The 13,527-nt window shown below is 47.0% G+C and overlaps 1 protein-coding gene across 2 annotated transcripts; it reads right to left on the bottom strand.

Moving 5' to 3' along the window:
* Positions 1-1,486: 1,486 nt before the first annotated feature.
* Positions 1,487-13,452, bottom strand: SCO1 (synthesis of cytochrome C oxidase 1). Of its 2 annotated transcripts, XM_075119386.1 has the most exons (7): positions 13,320-13,452; positions 12,927-13,052; positions 12,308-12,398; positions 10,958-11,155; positions 8,346-8,438; positions 8,082-8,197; positions 1,487-2,497 (listed from the first exon to the last, which is right to left on the bottom strand). In XM_075119386.1, the coding sequence occupies exons 1-7, from the start codon at positions 13,398-13,400 to the stop codon at positions 2,366-2,368; spliced, it is 837 nt and encodes a 278-aa protein (XP_074975487.1). In that variant the 5' UTR covers positions 13,401-13,452; the 3' UTR covers positions 1,487-2,365. The 2 variants fall into 2 exon arrangements, with proteins under 2 accessions (XP_074975487.1, XP_074975488.1); XM_075119387.1 differs by lacking the exon at positions 8,082-8,197.
* Between the last annotated feature and the right edge of the window lie 75 nt (positions 13,453-13,527).

Below are 13,527 nucleotides of genomic sequence, written 5' to 3'. Positions count from 1 at the left end.
CAAGCGGCAACATGTCCCTGCTGCTCCTCGTTAACCAGAATTTTTAACTTACCAGCACTCTCCCACTTCCTCCAACATGCCGGATAACAAAGCTTTTACTGTATTATAGCTTAAAAACATTGTTTGCATTTCTCCAACCCCAGTAATATTTGCAGTTTTCCATTTAGTAGCAGTTGTGATTTTAAAGGGGTGTTTCCTCTTTCAGATGTTAACTTAGACTTGCCAGAAATCTATGCTACTAGCACACCTCTTCCTATTCCTCTCCCTGACACCTTACCATGTGGAAGAACCTCCTGCATACAGGCCTTCAGCCAGCTTTTAAACCACGTGACAGCCTTTGTAGCCAAGGCAATATGACTCAGCTTTTGAAATATCATGGGGTACCGTACCAAGAATGCTTCTATTACATCTACTACATTCCCTTCATTCACTGGTCTTCTAATTCTATAATAAAAAGCAATACAGCTAATGGCATGATTTGTTCCACACAAATTCATGTTTACTGCAGACAGCATATCTCCTGGATGACCTTCCTAAAAAGGGCAAAAAACCCAAAACAAATGTGAACTTTGACTAATACTTGGATTTTTTCATGGTAATTTAATGAAAATTAGATGAATACAGAGAGAATAAGCTTCAAACTCACCACTGTCATTTGAACTAGATTGTCTTGTTTTTTTCAGACCCCTTTTGTATGAAATCTGAAAGTCTGGGCTTTGCTTCACATGCTGCTTCTCATGTACTGATTAATTCACTATCACAGAAGTGGTGTGAACAACACTCCCTCCAACCATCGCCATCACACATAATACAAAACCCCAACTATGACCTCAGCTATGTTAAGGCAGAGTAACTCCTTAAATGCAGGGTGTGTGAGACAGATGTGCTATCGATACAGGAGCATATACGGCCACCACTAAGGTCTGTGGAGTGCTGAAGAGTGTTACTGACAGCATTGTAGGGGATATCAAAGTAGCAAGGAATACCGGAGACTTTTCCCTTAACTTCTGATTTAAGGCCTGAGGAATCTTTAATGGTCATTGATAAAGTTTTAGTTTGTGTTATTTTGCTAAGGATTGAAGCTCTCCTCAGAGCAGTTGGCTGGATCATACACAAATCTTGATCAGGCTTGACAAATAGTTCTCAGGCTCTTTAAATCATAGTAACTGTACAAGACAGCTTTAGACTGCTAAGCTAAGAGAGAAGCCTCTCTGCTGTGGATGTGCCAGAGTGACAAGGAACACACTGCCACTCTACTATCCATAAGACTGCACTATGCACTTCTGACCAGAATTGTTCATATGCCCATTTAAATATGGATTTTAGCCTATTCAAAGCAACCGTCAACGCACGGTGAGTAATCGCTGCATTCTCTGCTCTCAGTGTGCGGCACTGGATATACGCGACACTCACTCTGCTCCCTTTGAAGGTGGTATTCAGATTTGATCGCTGCCGTGACATCCACGAAAATTAACTGCATGCAACATAAGATTCATTCCTTTATTTTACAATCAGAGCATTGCACACATTTTACCTGAGCAACAGCCTTGGGCACATACACCAATCGCTGATCACTCCTCCACTCCATTATTCAGTGCTTCACAACTGTCAGACTAAAAAGCTACAGGCAGCTGGTTACACCAGAAGAAAATCCATCCCCAACTCATAACCTATTTCATTACTAGTAAGAGTAACACCATTCTACATTAGGACATTGGAAATCTTGCCTGGAAATGATGCTGCATCCCTGGGCTCGAGCCCAAAAATACTCAGTTATTGTACAGGGCTGGTCCCACAAGCGGAAGAGGATGTGCCTTCAGTGCTCTCCAGTAAACCACAGGGTAGGACTGCTATTAAGGCTCATTACTGTAGACAGAACATTACAAGTGTCTGTGCAAGAGCAAAAGGCACTGCAGAAAAGAGAAGGGGGAACAGCCCTTTGGGATGCCAAAATGTCAGCAACTTACATCAGAGAACAGCCTTCCCTGCAGAGGGCAGTTCTCACTTGTCTCTTGCCAAAAGTGAGTGCATAACTAATGCAGAGATACCTTCACCAACAAAAATAGTTTTGTAAAAATTTTAAATTCTTTGCTCCCCAGTTCCATAAGAATCCCAAACGAGTTTCTTATTCTGCAGCATGGTCATCACTGCCAAATACACCCAATGGGAAAGGTTATGTACAAATTTCTGATAAGCAGCTACATTTCACAGAAATAAACACAATGTACCTTTCTTATCTGGAGAGGAAATATGTGACATAAGGACAGTCTTATAAGTTCAGTGCAGTTGAAAGCAAAGACACGCCAGTCCCATTGGAGCCTGCCTTACAGTTTGACTTTGCACCATTCTTTGCAGATCTTGTATTTTAGCTGGGCTTATACTGTCTCATGTGTGCAGCGATAGAAGTGGCAATCTCAGAATTCTTCTTGTTCTGGCCATAGTAGTCCACAAAGCCTCCATCTGGCCCAATGAGGTACATAATAATTGTGTGATCCACCTGTAAGACAGCAGAGAGCAAATTGGTGCTGCAGGCCCTGAGCATCACTCAGACGGCAGTAAGGGTTAGTGCCCTGATTAGCCTTTCCATCCGATTATCTCTGACTGGAGATTTACCAACAAGAACAGACGCTAGTTACAAACTAGAAATGGGCCAAGCAGGAGGAAATTTGAGAACAAGCTGTAAACAGACAGGGTGAAGAGGCACTGCAAGGAGGAGAGCCTTGCAGGAGCTGTAGGCAGCTTCCCCCATGCCAGTCTTCAAGCAGGGTAAGTACAGAGGACAAGATGGGATGAGAAAATGAGGCTTGACCTGTTTTCCCCCTTCCCAGCTCTTCTGATGCCCAGATTAAGAGAACTTCTTTCTGCCCCTGCCGGACTAACATCTTGGAGTTCAACGTTTGCGAGACCCTCTCACTCCTTGCTGTCCTACAACCCCGGCTCCTGCAGTGAGACAGGCACTCAGGATCCAGACCTTCACCTGATGTAAATCAAAGGGATATGGCGGTAGGGACGCTCCAGTAAACCAAATTCACTCTCAGAGCAGATAGTGAGGGCAATAACGTTACTGAGAAAAAAAAAAAAAAAAAAAAGCGAGCTATGGAGAGAAGGCCTTGTGTGTAGGGGGAAAGGCACTGTATCCTGCTATGGAGCTCCCTCTGCTGGCTACACTGTGCTAGCATTCAAAGAAGCTTCAGCTGCCTTTCAAGCAGGGTGGAAAGATTTAAATCAAGGCAATATAAAATGGTTTAATTTATTTTTAAAAGATCATTTATGTCAATCAGATGGAGACTTTACTGAAGTCTTTAAAATGTGTGCTATTGCAATTTAAAACATAATTAACTCAGTTAAAACCTGTCTCCTGGTAGGGGCTCTTCTCTGAGCTTTACAAGATTGCTATGGGCAAAGTATTGAAAACGAAGGCCCTGATCCTGAAAACACTTACAAGGGTACCTAACTTGATTTACATGAACAGTTCCACTGACTTCAGTGGGGCTACTCATGTGCTTGAAGTTAGACGTGCACATGTGTTAGCGGCATCAGAGACAAATTGTATTTTTATTAAAAACTTCTCATAGCTGCATAAAATCTTTGAAACTTCAGAACAAACCTGCTTCAGTGTTAACAATTAAAAGTGCATGCAGTGTTATTGTAGCCGTGTTAGTCACAGGATATTAGAGACAGGGGTGGGTGAGGCAGTATCTTTTATTGGACCAACTTCTGTTGGGGGAAGATACAAGCTTCTGAGCTACACAAGCCTGGGGAAGGAAGAAGAGTAACTGAGCTAAACACAGGTTGGGACAGATTGTTAAGCAGGAGGCCAGGTCACTTGAAATGAAGTGGATAACTGGGGGGTTAGATTGTTATGCATGAACGGTTTGAAGTGTGGGTGAAATCAGACAATCACTACACTCTAGAATGAACTTACGCAGAAAAAAGATGAGACAAAAACACCATATCACCCTGGGCAAACACTTTTCACAAAGAGATTACTCCGTATCTGATCTTTCAGTACTTGTCTCCAAACGAAACCTGCACAACACTTTCAAAAGATGAGCCTGGGAACTTAAATTCATGACAATTCCATGGAACAACTTCCTTAGCGCTCTCCATCCCAACAACCTGCAATCCACTCTACGGAAAAAGGAAGCCACTGACCCTTTGCAAAGGGCAGCAGCTCAGGTCAGCATGAACCCATTTTCTTCTGATCACCGATCTGCAAGCACACTATCATGAAAACCTCCTGGGTTTGCAATGGAGAGCAAACTGATCAAGCTTTCTGCAAAGCAAGCTGCTTCAAACTACCTGTAACTTGCAGGGCAGGCAGTAAAGTTTTCCCCACAGTCCTAGGACTAGAGCAGCCACATTTGGGGAAGAGAATGGTGCTGCTAGGGACTCAGATATGGTTACTTTGACTTGGGTCTGCACACTGTAGTGTGGACTCCAGAGCCATAGGTTCCAGCATAGGTTAGAAAACAATCTTCATGTAGGGTTAAAAAACAAAACGTAGATGCTCATGTCCAGGGTTCCGCAACACAGGTCAGCTAACTCAATTTCCACTAACTCTGGGCTTACACTGCAGTGTAGATATACCCTCTGCTACCTTACACATACCTGAAGAAGAGCTCTTTGAAATTGCTCTCACCAACATATCTAGAGTATGTCCACACAGCAACGTAAGCCCAGGTTTTAGCCTAAGCTCAAGCCTAACCCCCCTTGCGTCCACACACCAATTGTGTTAACCTAGGGCTCAAACTTAAGGTCCCAGGACCCTCCAGGACTGGAGAGTCCAAGCCAGTGTTAAGCTGGGATCTAGGGTCTGAGCCTTATTGCTTTCCTGTATGCACACAGCCCCAGAAGTGTTCCAGAATTATCTCAGAGTTCCTTGGGGGAACTTCCTTAGTCCTCTCTAAGCCGACAATCTGCAGTGCTGTCTATTGCACTCTATTGCAAATCGAAGCCACACCTCCCTTTGCAAACAGCCTGCACCCAGCATTCAGATCAGTATTAACCCATTGTCTACTGAACACCACCAGTCTGCACACACACTACCAGAGGTCTTGAAGAGTTTTCAATGGAGACTGATCAAAACAAGCTTTTTGCAAAGAGAGCTGCTTCCTGGTGACAAGAGCACAGCCAGATTTTGGTGCGCGCTGCCGGGGCAACCTTGCACATGCAGCCCCAGGGCGGGCCAGAGAGCAGAATGGGGACTAAGCAGCTACCCTGTGGGGGGCAGGGGAAAGCAGCAGAGCTCCCGGCTCAGCATGGTGATAGAAGGGATGACCTCCAACACCTCAACTTCTCCTGCTCCCTGCAGGTCAGACACTTGGTCCCGCTCTGCTCTCTGTCCCTTGTTCCCGGGGTCCCCTGCCCTCCCTGGGGCTGCGTGTTCAGAGATGCCTAATCAGTGTCAAGGTGGTGAGTGGGAGGCAGTCCCAAAACTTCCCCACAGCTCCCAGGGATCCCTTATCCCTGCCTCCTGGGGTACAGCCAGGGTAGGGATAAGGGATCCCTGGAGGGTTCTGGAAAACACTACACGCGAAGTCCTGGGAATACCCTTCATATCCAACTAGCCAAAAACACCTTTATTGAACAGCCCATTTTAAAAATTAAAAGTTGCAAAGTTTCATTTTAATAGTTTGGCAGCCCCGGAAACTGATGTCCTAATTATCCTCAGAACGGTACAAATGGGCATTTTCCTGTCAATGTGACTCTGCGTAGAGGGGGAGAGCCCAATTCTCAGATTAGATGGTAGAGTTCAGTATAAAGCTTTCTACTGACAGCCAAAGGAATAACTATGCAGTTTATGTACTCAGGTGCTCCTTATGGACCCGAGTCCCATCAACAGCACTGTCACAGTTAGGAAAAAGGGTGGGCACTAATGTTTCCCCACTGTGCACCACATGCATCGGGTTCGGATGATGAAGCGGGGGTGGGGAGGGTCCTTGGCATTCTGGGTTAGGGTTACTTTGACTCAGGTCGGTACACTGCAGCGTGGATTCGAGCCCTAGGTTTGAGCACACGTCGGAAAATCCTTAACCTAGGGTTAAAATGCAATGTAGACGCTCAAGCCCAGGGTTCCCGACACAGTTCAGCTGACTGTGGTTCTTAAATTAAGCATCGGGACTCCAAAGTGGGCTGCAACCCTGTTTTAACAGGGTCACCAAGGCTGGTGTTAGACTTGCTGGGGCCCAGGGCCCAAGCCAAAGCCCCAACACCTGGGGCCAAAGCCAAAGCCCTTGAGCTTTGGCCCCCGCAACCTGGGGCAGCGGGGCTTGGGCAGCTCAGGCTTCAGTCCCCCCTCCTGGGGTCATGTAGTAATTTTTGTTGTCAGAAGGGGTTGCGGTGCAATGAAGTTTGAGAACCCCTGCAAACCATAGCCTTGCACTGCTGTGTAGACATACCATTAGTGACTTCATCCTGGTCAGATCTCAGGGCTACTACTCCATCCTCCTCCTCTTGGCAACTGACACCACTTTCTCCTTCTTGAAATCCAGCTCTGCACTGGCATCATCTTCTCATGGTTTCCCTCCTACTTTTCTGATCACTCCTTCAATATCTCATTCAATGCATCCCCCTCCCCCTGTCACTGTTCTTGGCCCACTCTTCTCCCACTGCCTCTACATGCTCTTATCTGCAAGCACAACCTTAAATCACCTACCTCTCTGTGGGGAAGCTCTCCACCTCCTTTCAATCCCATATCTCAGTAACTGATATCTTTGTGGATATCCAGCTGCCAATTTAAACTCAGAAGACAAAACCAAACTCTTGATCTGCCACCTCCCCCTTCCCACCACAACTGTGGACAACACCTTCCTCCAAGTTACTCAGGCCTATAACCTGGGTGTTGTCCTTGACTTTTATGTATTCAGGACATCTCTAAAGCTTGCTGATTCTTCCCATACATCCCTTAGATCCACCCTTCTCCCTTTGCCCATATTGCAGAAACTCATCCAAGCCCTTATTTAGTATCTTGACTACTATAATCCCCTCTTCTCTGGTCTTGACTACTGCAATCTCACATGCCTCAAATCCACTCAAAACACTGTTGCAAAACTCTTCTTCCTGACTCACCACTTGGACTACCTCATCCCTTGCTGAGTCCTCCATTGGTTCCCCATACTTCCACAAACACAAGAATTTTGTCTTCACCTTTAAGATCTTTCACAGTACTACCCTGCCCCCACCCATCTAATTTAGTCACTTGTGGTGTCAGTCCCCCCTTCACAATGCCAATATTCCCAGGCTTTACTGTGCACCAATCCTTAAACAGCTCCACGTTTTCTCCCATGCTGCAATTTACACACACAGAAATTCTCCTATTGACTGTAGACACTGACTAATCTTCCTTCAAATCCCACCTCCACCTACAAAAAAACCCTGCCAGTTGATCATCGCTAGGCAGTGATGAGCTGACCATCCCTCTTCCTACTCCCTTAATCCCCAATTCCTGCCATTCCCCCTCACCCTACCTCTACTTCCAATTAAAAGTGAGACCAAAACAATACAACGTGGAATTAAATTCATGTTAATTCATAACCATGAATTGTACGTTATTGCAGGTTATTCCCCATGCACACCTTGTGTGCCTCCTTTAGAACATGAGCTCACTGGAGCAGAAAATGCCTCTTTGGGTATGCCTACACAGCAAAGAAAAAACCACAGCTGGCTCATGCCAGCTGACTCGGACTCATGGGACTTAGTCTGCAGGGCTGTTTCATTGCTGTGCAGACTTCCAGGCTTGGGCTCTCTGAGACCCACCCACCCTGCCGGGTCCTAGTCTACACAGCAATGAAATAGCCTTGCAACCCAAGCCCTGCAAGCCTGAGTTTTCCTTGCTGTGTAGACGTAGACATACCCATTACCTGTGTTTGTACAGTATCCAGCACAATGGTACCTTGGTCCCAGTTTAGGTCTTTGGGGCTAACCCCCCTAACTTAAACATTTAGTAGTAGCAATAAATATAGGCATTTGTTATGCAGGTTATTAGATTAGATTATCAGAATGATCTCTTCTGGCTTTAAAATCAGTGAATGAATCTGTGAATAATAGAGCACTCGGGCACTAGCCCTGCTTTTACTCACTATGTAGTCATTGTCTTCATCTTTGGGGCCTGAGCTGTAATACACACGATAGGCTCTGGTCACCTGCTCAATCTGCTCTTTGGTACCAGTCAGTCCAACCAGTTTGGGAGAAAACTCTAAACAGAAATGCAACCCATTAGCCATGCGAAGGTTCCTGTCACCCAGAACCAACTTTGGTAGAGCCCAGCCTTCATTTTAGTCACAAAAGGAAGCAACGAGTTCAGAACAGCTACACCGTGCAAGGAAGAGAAAGGCCAATGGTACCTTTAACATATCTGGCCACGGCTTCTCCGGTGTCCCTCTCTGGGTCGATGGTAATGAAGAGTGGGGTCACATTTGGCAGAGATGGGATCTTGTCTGTCACCACAAACATTAACAGTTAATATTGCTCTCAACAGGCCCAATGCCACAGCTCATCTCCCACATAATGAGGCTACAGCCAAACTTATAATACACAGTGAGTATAGGGGGCCCTTTTTGGCACAGACTGAAATGATGACCACTCTGGAATGATATTGAGCAGCTTAAATAACATCTAATGAACTTTTTTTTAAAAGGCCAGGGAGCAAGTGCAATGAGCTAAAATGGAGTTCTCCAAATCCTTGTGTCTGACCTGGGGGTCCCTTCTCCTCACATGGAGACCCTACCTCTATTTACTAGGGCTGACAAGCCAATTGAGGTGCAAGGAATGCATGTTGTAACCAAGATCAGGCAGCTTGAGAAATAATAACCACTTCGCCCTGTTGAAAGGAGAGGGTATCTTGCATTTCACCACCTATCCTGCTACCTCCTCCTTCCAAGGGAGCAATGCCACATCACCGAGACATCAGGGAAGGCTCCTCCTGCAGCAGCAGCAGAAGCTACTTTCTGCTGCAGCACTGCACATTCCTAGAGGGGAAAGGGTGATCTGCCACTCCTCACTCTCCTCAATATACACCTCTACCCCGATATAACGTGGTCCTCAGGAGCCAAAAAATCTTACTGCGTTATAGGTGAAACCAAGTTATATCGAACTTGCTTTGGCCTCGAGCATTTCCGTTATTAAGTCATTTCCCACCCCGACTGACCCCTCAGAACCCCCAACCCATCCAACCGCCCCCGCTCCTTGTCCCCTGACTACTGACTCCAGAAACCCCCCCCCCCACCCCAACCACCCCTCCCAAGACTCTACCCCCTATCTAAGCCCCCTGCTCCTTGTCCCCTGACCGCCCCCTCCAGAGACACCCCCCCATCCCTAATCACCCCCAGGACCCCACCGCTACCCAATCCCCCTGCTCCCTGTCCCCTGACTGCCCCGACCCCTATCCACACCCCCGCCCCCTGACAGGCCCCCCGGGACTCCCACGCCCTATCCAAAGCACCCGTTCCCTGTCCCCTGACCGCTCCACCCTCAGAACCTCTGAACCATTCAACCCCCCCTGCTCCCTGACTGCCCCCGAAGACCCTCTGCTCTTTATCCAAACCCTCGGGCCCAGCCCGGCACCCCTACCACGCCATTCAGAGCGGCATGTCGGAGCCAGACATGCTGACAAGCTGATCTGCCAGAGCGCGCAGCCCCACCCCCAAGAGCACTGCTTTACCGCATTATACCCGGATTCATGTTATATCGGGTTGCGTTATATCAGGGTAGAGGTGTATTAGGTTTGCTTCTGGAGAAGCTGACAGAACCCATTGTCAACAGATCCTACAATTCACCTGGCCCAGAGGCCATCTTTCAGTCATCCCCATTGTCACAACAGAGCTGGACTCACCTTTCTGCCCTCTTCCTTCCCTCACCCTTTGACCAGAGCACATTAGTTTCTTTCCTGCTAGGAAAGCCTCCATCCTGCCAGCAGTTACCATCCATGCTTTTCCTCCTTTACTCAAGGTGCTGCTGGAGGCCCAAATCTCCCTCCTCAACAAGCAGATGTGGACCTCACTGAGCCTGCCATCTACAATCACACCCTATCAAGTGGCCCAGCTTCACTGGTGCTGGGAGTGCCACACAGGGACAAGTAGCTGAGATTTTAAACATTCTGCTAGACTTCCTCTGTACCCAAGAAATATTGAAGACTAAAAGAGAGCATCCATTGCAGAACCTTTCTGTTGAAAGGAAGTTTTGAACATGCAGGGTATTGGAGATGATCCCTATCCTGTGGAGCCAAGATCTTTGCCACAGGAACTTTCACCTATTGACAGTACCTCCTCTTAAATGAATGTTACTGGTAAAATTGTAACGGGAATGTTTGTGAGATTCATGAGAGGTCTATAGGGGCTACCTCACCCCAACCCCAGCAATGGGGGATGCAGCACCATACAGGCATGTATACAGCCCATTCAAAGTCCCCCAGGTATTGCCCCTATAAGATGTTGGGATAAGTCACACTGATTGCTGCTTCCCCAGCATTTTTGCACATGGACATAAGATGTTTTGCAACTGAATCAGAGGGATGAATGGGGAAGATTTCTCTAATGCAGACAAAGCTCTATCCCAAGAGAGATCTGTTCTCCAGAATAGATCCAGCCTTTCTTTAATCAAGAAGCTGCCCTTGGTTAGCAGTCACTACTATGTTTCATTAACAATGAAACACTCTTCTAGCAGGAACATGCCACATCCCGCAGGAACGTGCCAAATACAAAAAACTATAGGAACCCAACACTGACTCAGAGCATGCCTTATAATATGAGGCTTCACCCAAGATCAAAGCATGAGGCCCTGTTTGACCTGATCTTCTATAACTGTGCATCTAATGTGAAGCAATGCAGAGACATTTTCACATATATTAAGGAGCTGGTCCCACTGCCATTTAGTAAGCTGGGAGAAGCACTGTAGTATTTCACTACATGAAGTGCTGCCTTTTTTAAGTAGAGTTAGAATTCTGACTGGATTCATTTACCAATTTCATCCACCGCTAGAATCATTTTCTCCAGTTCCTCTGGACAGATATCGGGGCAGTGCGTGAAGCCGAAGTAGATTAACACCCACTGGCCCAGGAAGTCCTTGTGGGTCCTGGGCTGTCCCTGGTGATCCACAAGTGAGAAAGGGCCTCCCAGCAATGGCTTCCCAAGAGCCCGCTTCTGCTCCTTCTCCAGCACTGAAACCAGACAGCAATGGGAGGTTACTACGAGCTGTGCCACACACGAAAGGGCAAAGGATCCCAGAAACCATTCAAAGACAGTTTGAGTCATAAGGCTCTCAAAGGCAAATATTCCTAGTAGTACAACAGTAATGTAACATCTTGAATTTTAAAGCCCATTGCAAAATATAAACCCAGGACTAGACAAGACAACTTTATAGTAAACAAACAGAACAGTTTTTTACTGCGATATTTTTCCATATAAACTATATCCTACTGTGCTCCAAAAGGAGCTTATCATCAAGATGGCACTGAATGCTCATATGCTGAAGTCAGGAAACATGAACTGGGATGGAACACCTGCAGTTAAGAGTCAGGCATCTTCTAGAGACTCAAGGGAGGAAGGGAAATTGCTGTGCTGCCACGTCTAACTGGGTTTCAGTATCAAGACAAGGAAAAAAGAATTAGGTAAGTAAGTGCTTAAAAAAAGCATACAGGGGTTAAAATCAGAATTGGGAATCTATGCTCTTAAAAAGTCTTACACATACTTCCACACCCTGGGGAAACAGACACACACACTTCCATTCTGGGCTTTTATATTCTAATCTTGTGTAATGCTTTCATACCACGATAATAGGTACAATATAACAACTTAAGATAAACCAACAAAACTACAAGTTTTAAAAGAGGACTTTAAAAGAGCAAAAAGAAATCAAAACAAATGTAGGAAAAGTAAAATACTGAATAAACAGATAACGGTATAAAATATGTATATATGCACACATGGGGTAAAAATACAAACTGACAATCAAAGAGCAAATGACCATGAGTTAAACAGCTAAATGGAAAGGATACTAAAACTACATGGGTAAAATAGGTCATAACAGAAAAAAGAATGTGCAAAAAGTCTTGTGCTGCATCTTATTTCCATGTATATTTAGACCAGAATCTCTTTTGGACAGGGAACTGCCATCTCATGTGTTGATGAGGTGTCTAGCACACTGATAGGTAGTGTGCTAAAATCAGCATTTTCAATCTCTCCTAATTGTCCCCCTTAAAAGCAGCAGTACCACAACTAGCATGGCCACAAGATCTTTTTATCTGCACAGCTATAAAGGCTTGGAAGGGGAATTACAAAGGTTTTGGGATGATAATGTAATATATACATACTGTCTTCCTTTTTTTTCTTGAAGTATTTCATTCCTGCCAATAAAGCTCCACCAATTGCAAATGTGAGTGCCAAGGACTTCCAGGAAACTGGCTACTAGGAGAAAGGTTTCAGAGTAACAGCCGTGTTAGTCTGTATTCGCAAAAAGAAAAGGAGTACTTGTGGCTTAGAGACTCTAAGGTGCCACAAGTACTCCTTTTCTTTTTACTAGGAGAAAGATTCCATACAGATTAAACTTCACCATCTTTAACTAAATTTTTTTAAAACATAGAAAAGTGCTAAGTATGTGTTTATGAAATAAACACCCAGCTCTTGCCATATGACAAAATACCTGTGAGATCAACCACAATCCTGTTTGAAAAACCAATCCCCAAAATCCAAACCCGGGTACTTTGTAAATGCAGCCACCGCACAGAGACTATCAACATAGGAGAGAAATTCCGGCTATGGCTGCCGCAGAGGGACCCTCCCCACCCTCGCTTCCCCCTTCAGCAGGAGGGCCGGGCACCGCTTGCTACACACAAGGAACATGAGGGAGTTTTAGGCCTTAGCCCGCAGCCCCTCTTTGAGTTTAGATTAAGGACATGGATATGGCCGCCATTGGGAACGTGGCCTCCTTACCCCGGGCTTCGAGGGGCCCGTCTTCGCTTTGTCTCCCTGAGGTGCAGTAGCCAGGTGGCGAGTCACCGCCAAGGAACCGGGGAGATCCCAGCATGAGGAGCGGCGAGCGAGGCTGACAGCGAGCAGCTACAGAGAGACACGAGGTGACCAGGAGGTTAAGGTGCGAGGCTGCTCGGGGGGCGCAGGCGGGGGCCGGCCGGGAAGGGAGGGGGGGGCGCAGGCGGGGGCCGGGCGACGCCCGCCGGGGCGGGGAGCAATTGGGACAGGGCGAGGCGCTGGCCGTGGACACCTGCCCCCAGATAGAGTCAAGCCGGGTCAGGCTGCTCAGAGCTGGGAGCAGGACCCCGCCAGGCCCCAGGGGACGCGACTTCCCGGACCGGAAGTTCCCCTCACCGGTCGCCTCCACGCGCCCCTGCGTCCCGGAACGTAGAGTCCCAGCGCCCGGAGCAAAGATGCCCGCCCGGCCGCCGCCATCCTGCAACCGGCGTCAGAGCCGACTAGCCCCGCCCCCCGCGCCGCTTCCGGCGTCACCGCCAACTAGCCCCGCCCCCTCCCAGCTTCCGGCGTCAGCGCCAAGTGGCCCCGCCCCCCGCGCCGCTTC

The sequence above is a fragment of the Caretta caretta genome, chromosome 14 (assembly GCF_965140235.1).
Source record: "Caretta caretta isolate rCarCar2 chromosome 14, rCarCar1.hap1, whole genome shotgun sequence".
NCBI lineage: Eukaryota > Metazoa > Chordata > Testudines > Cheloniidae > Caretta > Caretta caretta.
This window is presented reverse-complemented; position numbering and strand designations above follow the sequence as displayed.

Excerpts from the sequence above, each read along its gene's own strand:
- SCO1 (XM_075119386.1), bottom strand. The coding sequence starts at position 13,400 with ATGGCGGCGGCCGGGCGGGCATCTTTGCTCCGGGCGCTGGGACTCTAC. Across the intron at positions 11,156-12,307 it reads CAAGAAAAAAAAGGAAGACA|TGCTGGAGAAGGAGCAGAAG; the intron begins GTATGTATATAT and ends GTCTGGTTTCAG. Across the intron at positions 2,498-8,081 it reads ATGAAGACAATGACTACATA|GTGGATCACACAATTATTAT; the intron begins GTGAGTAAAAGC and ends GCTGTCTTACAG.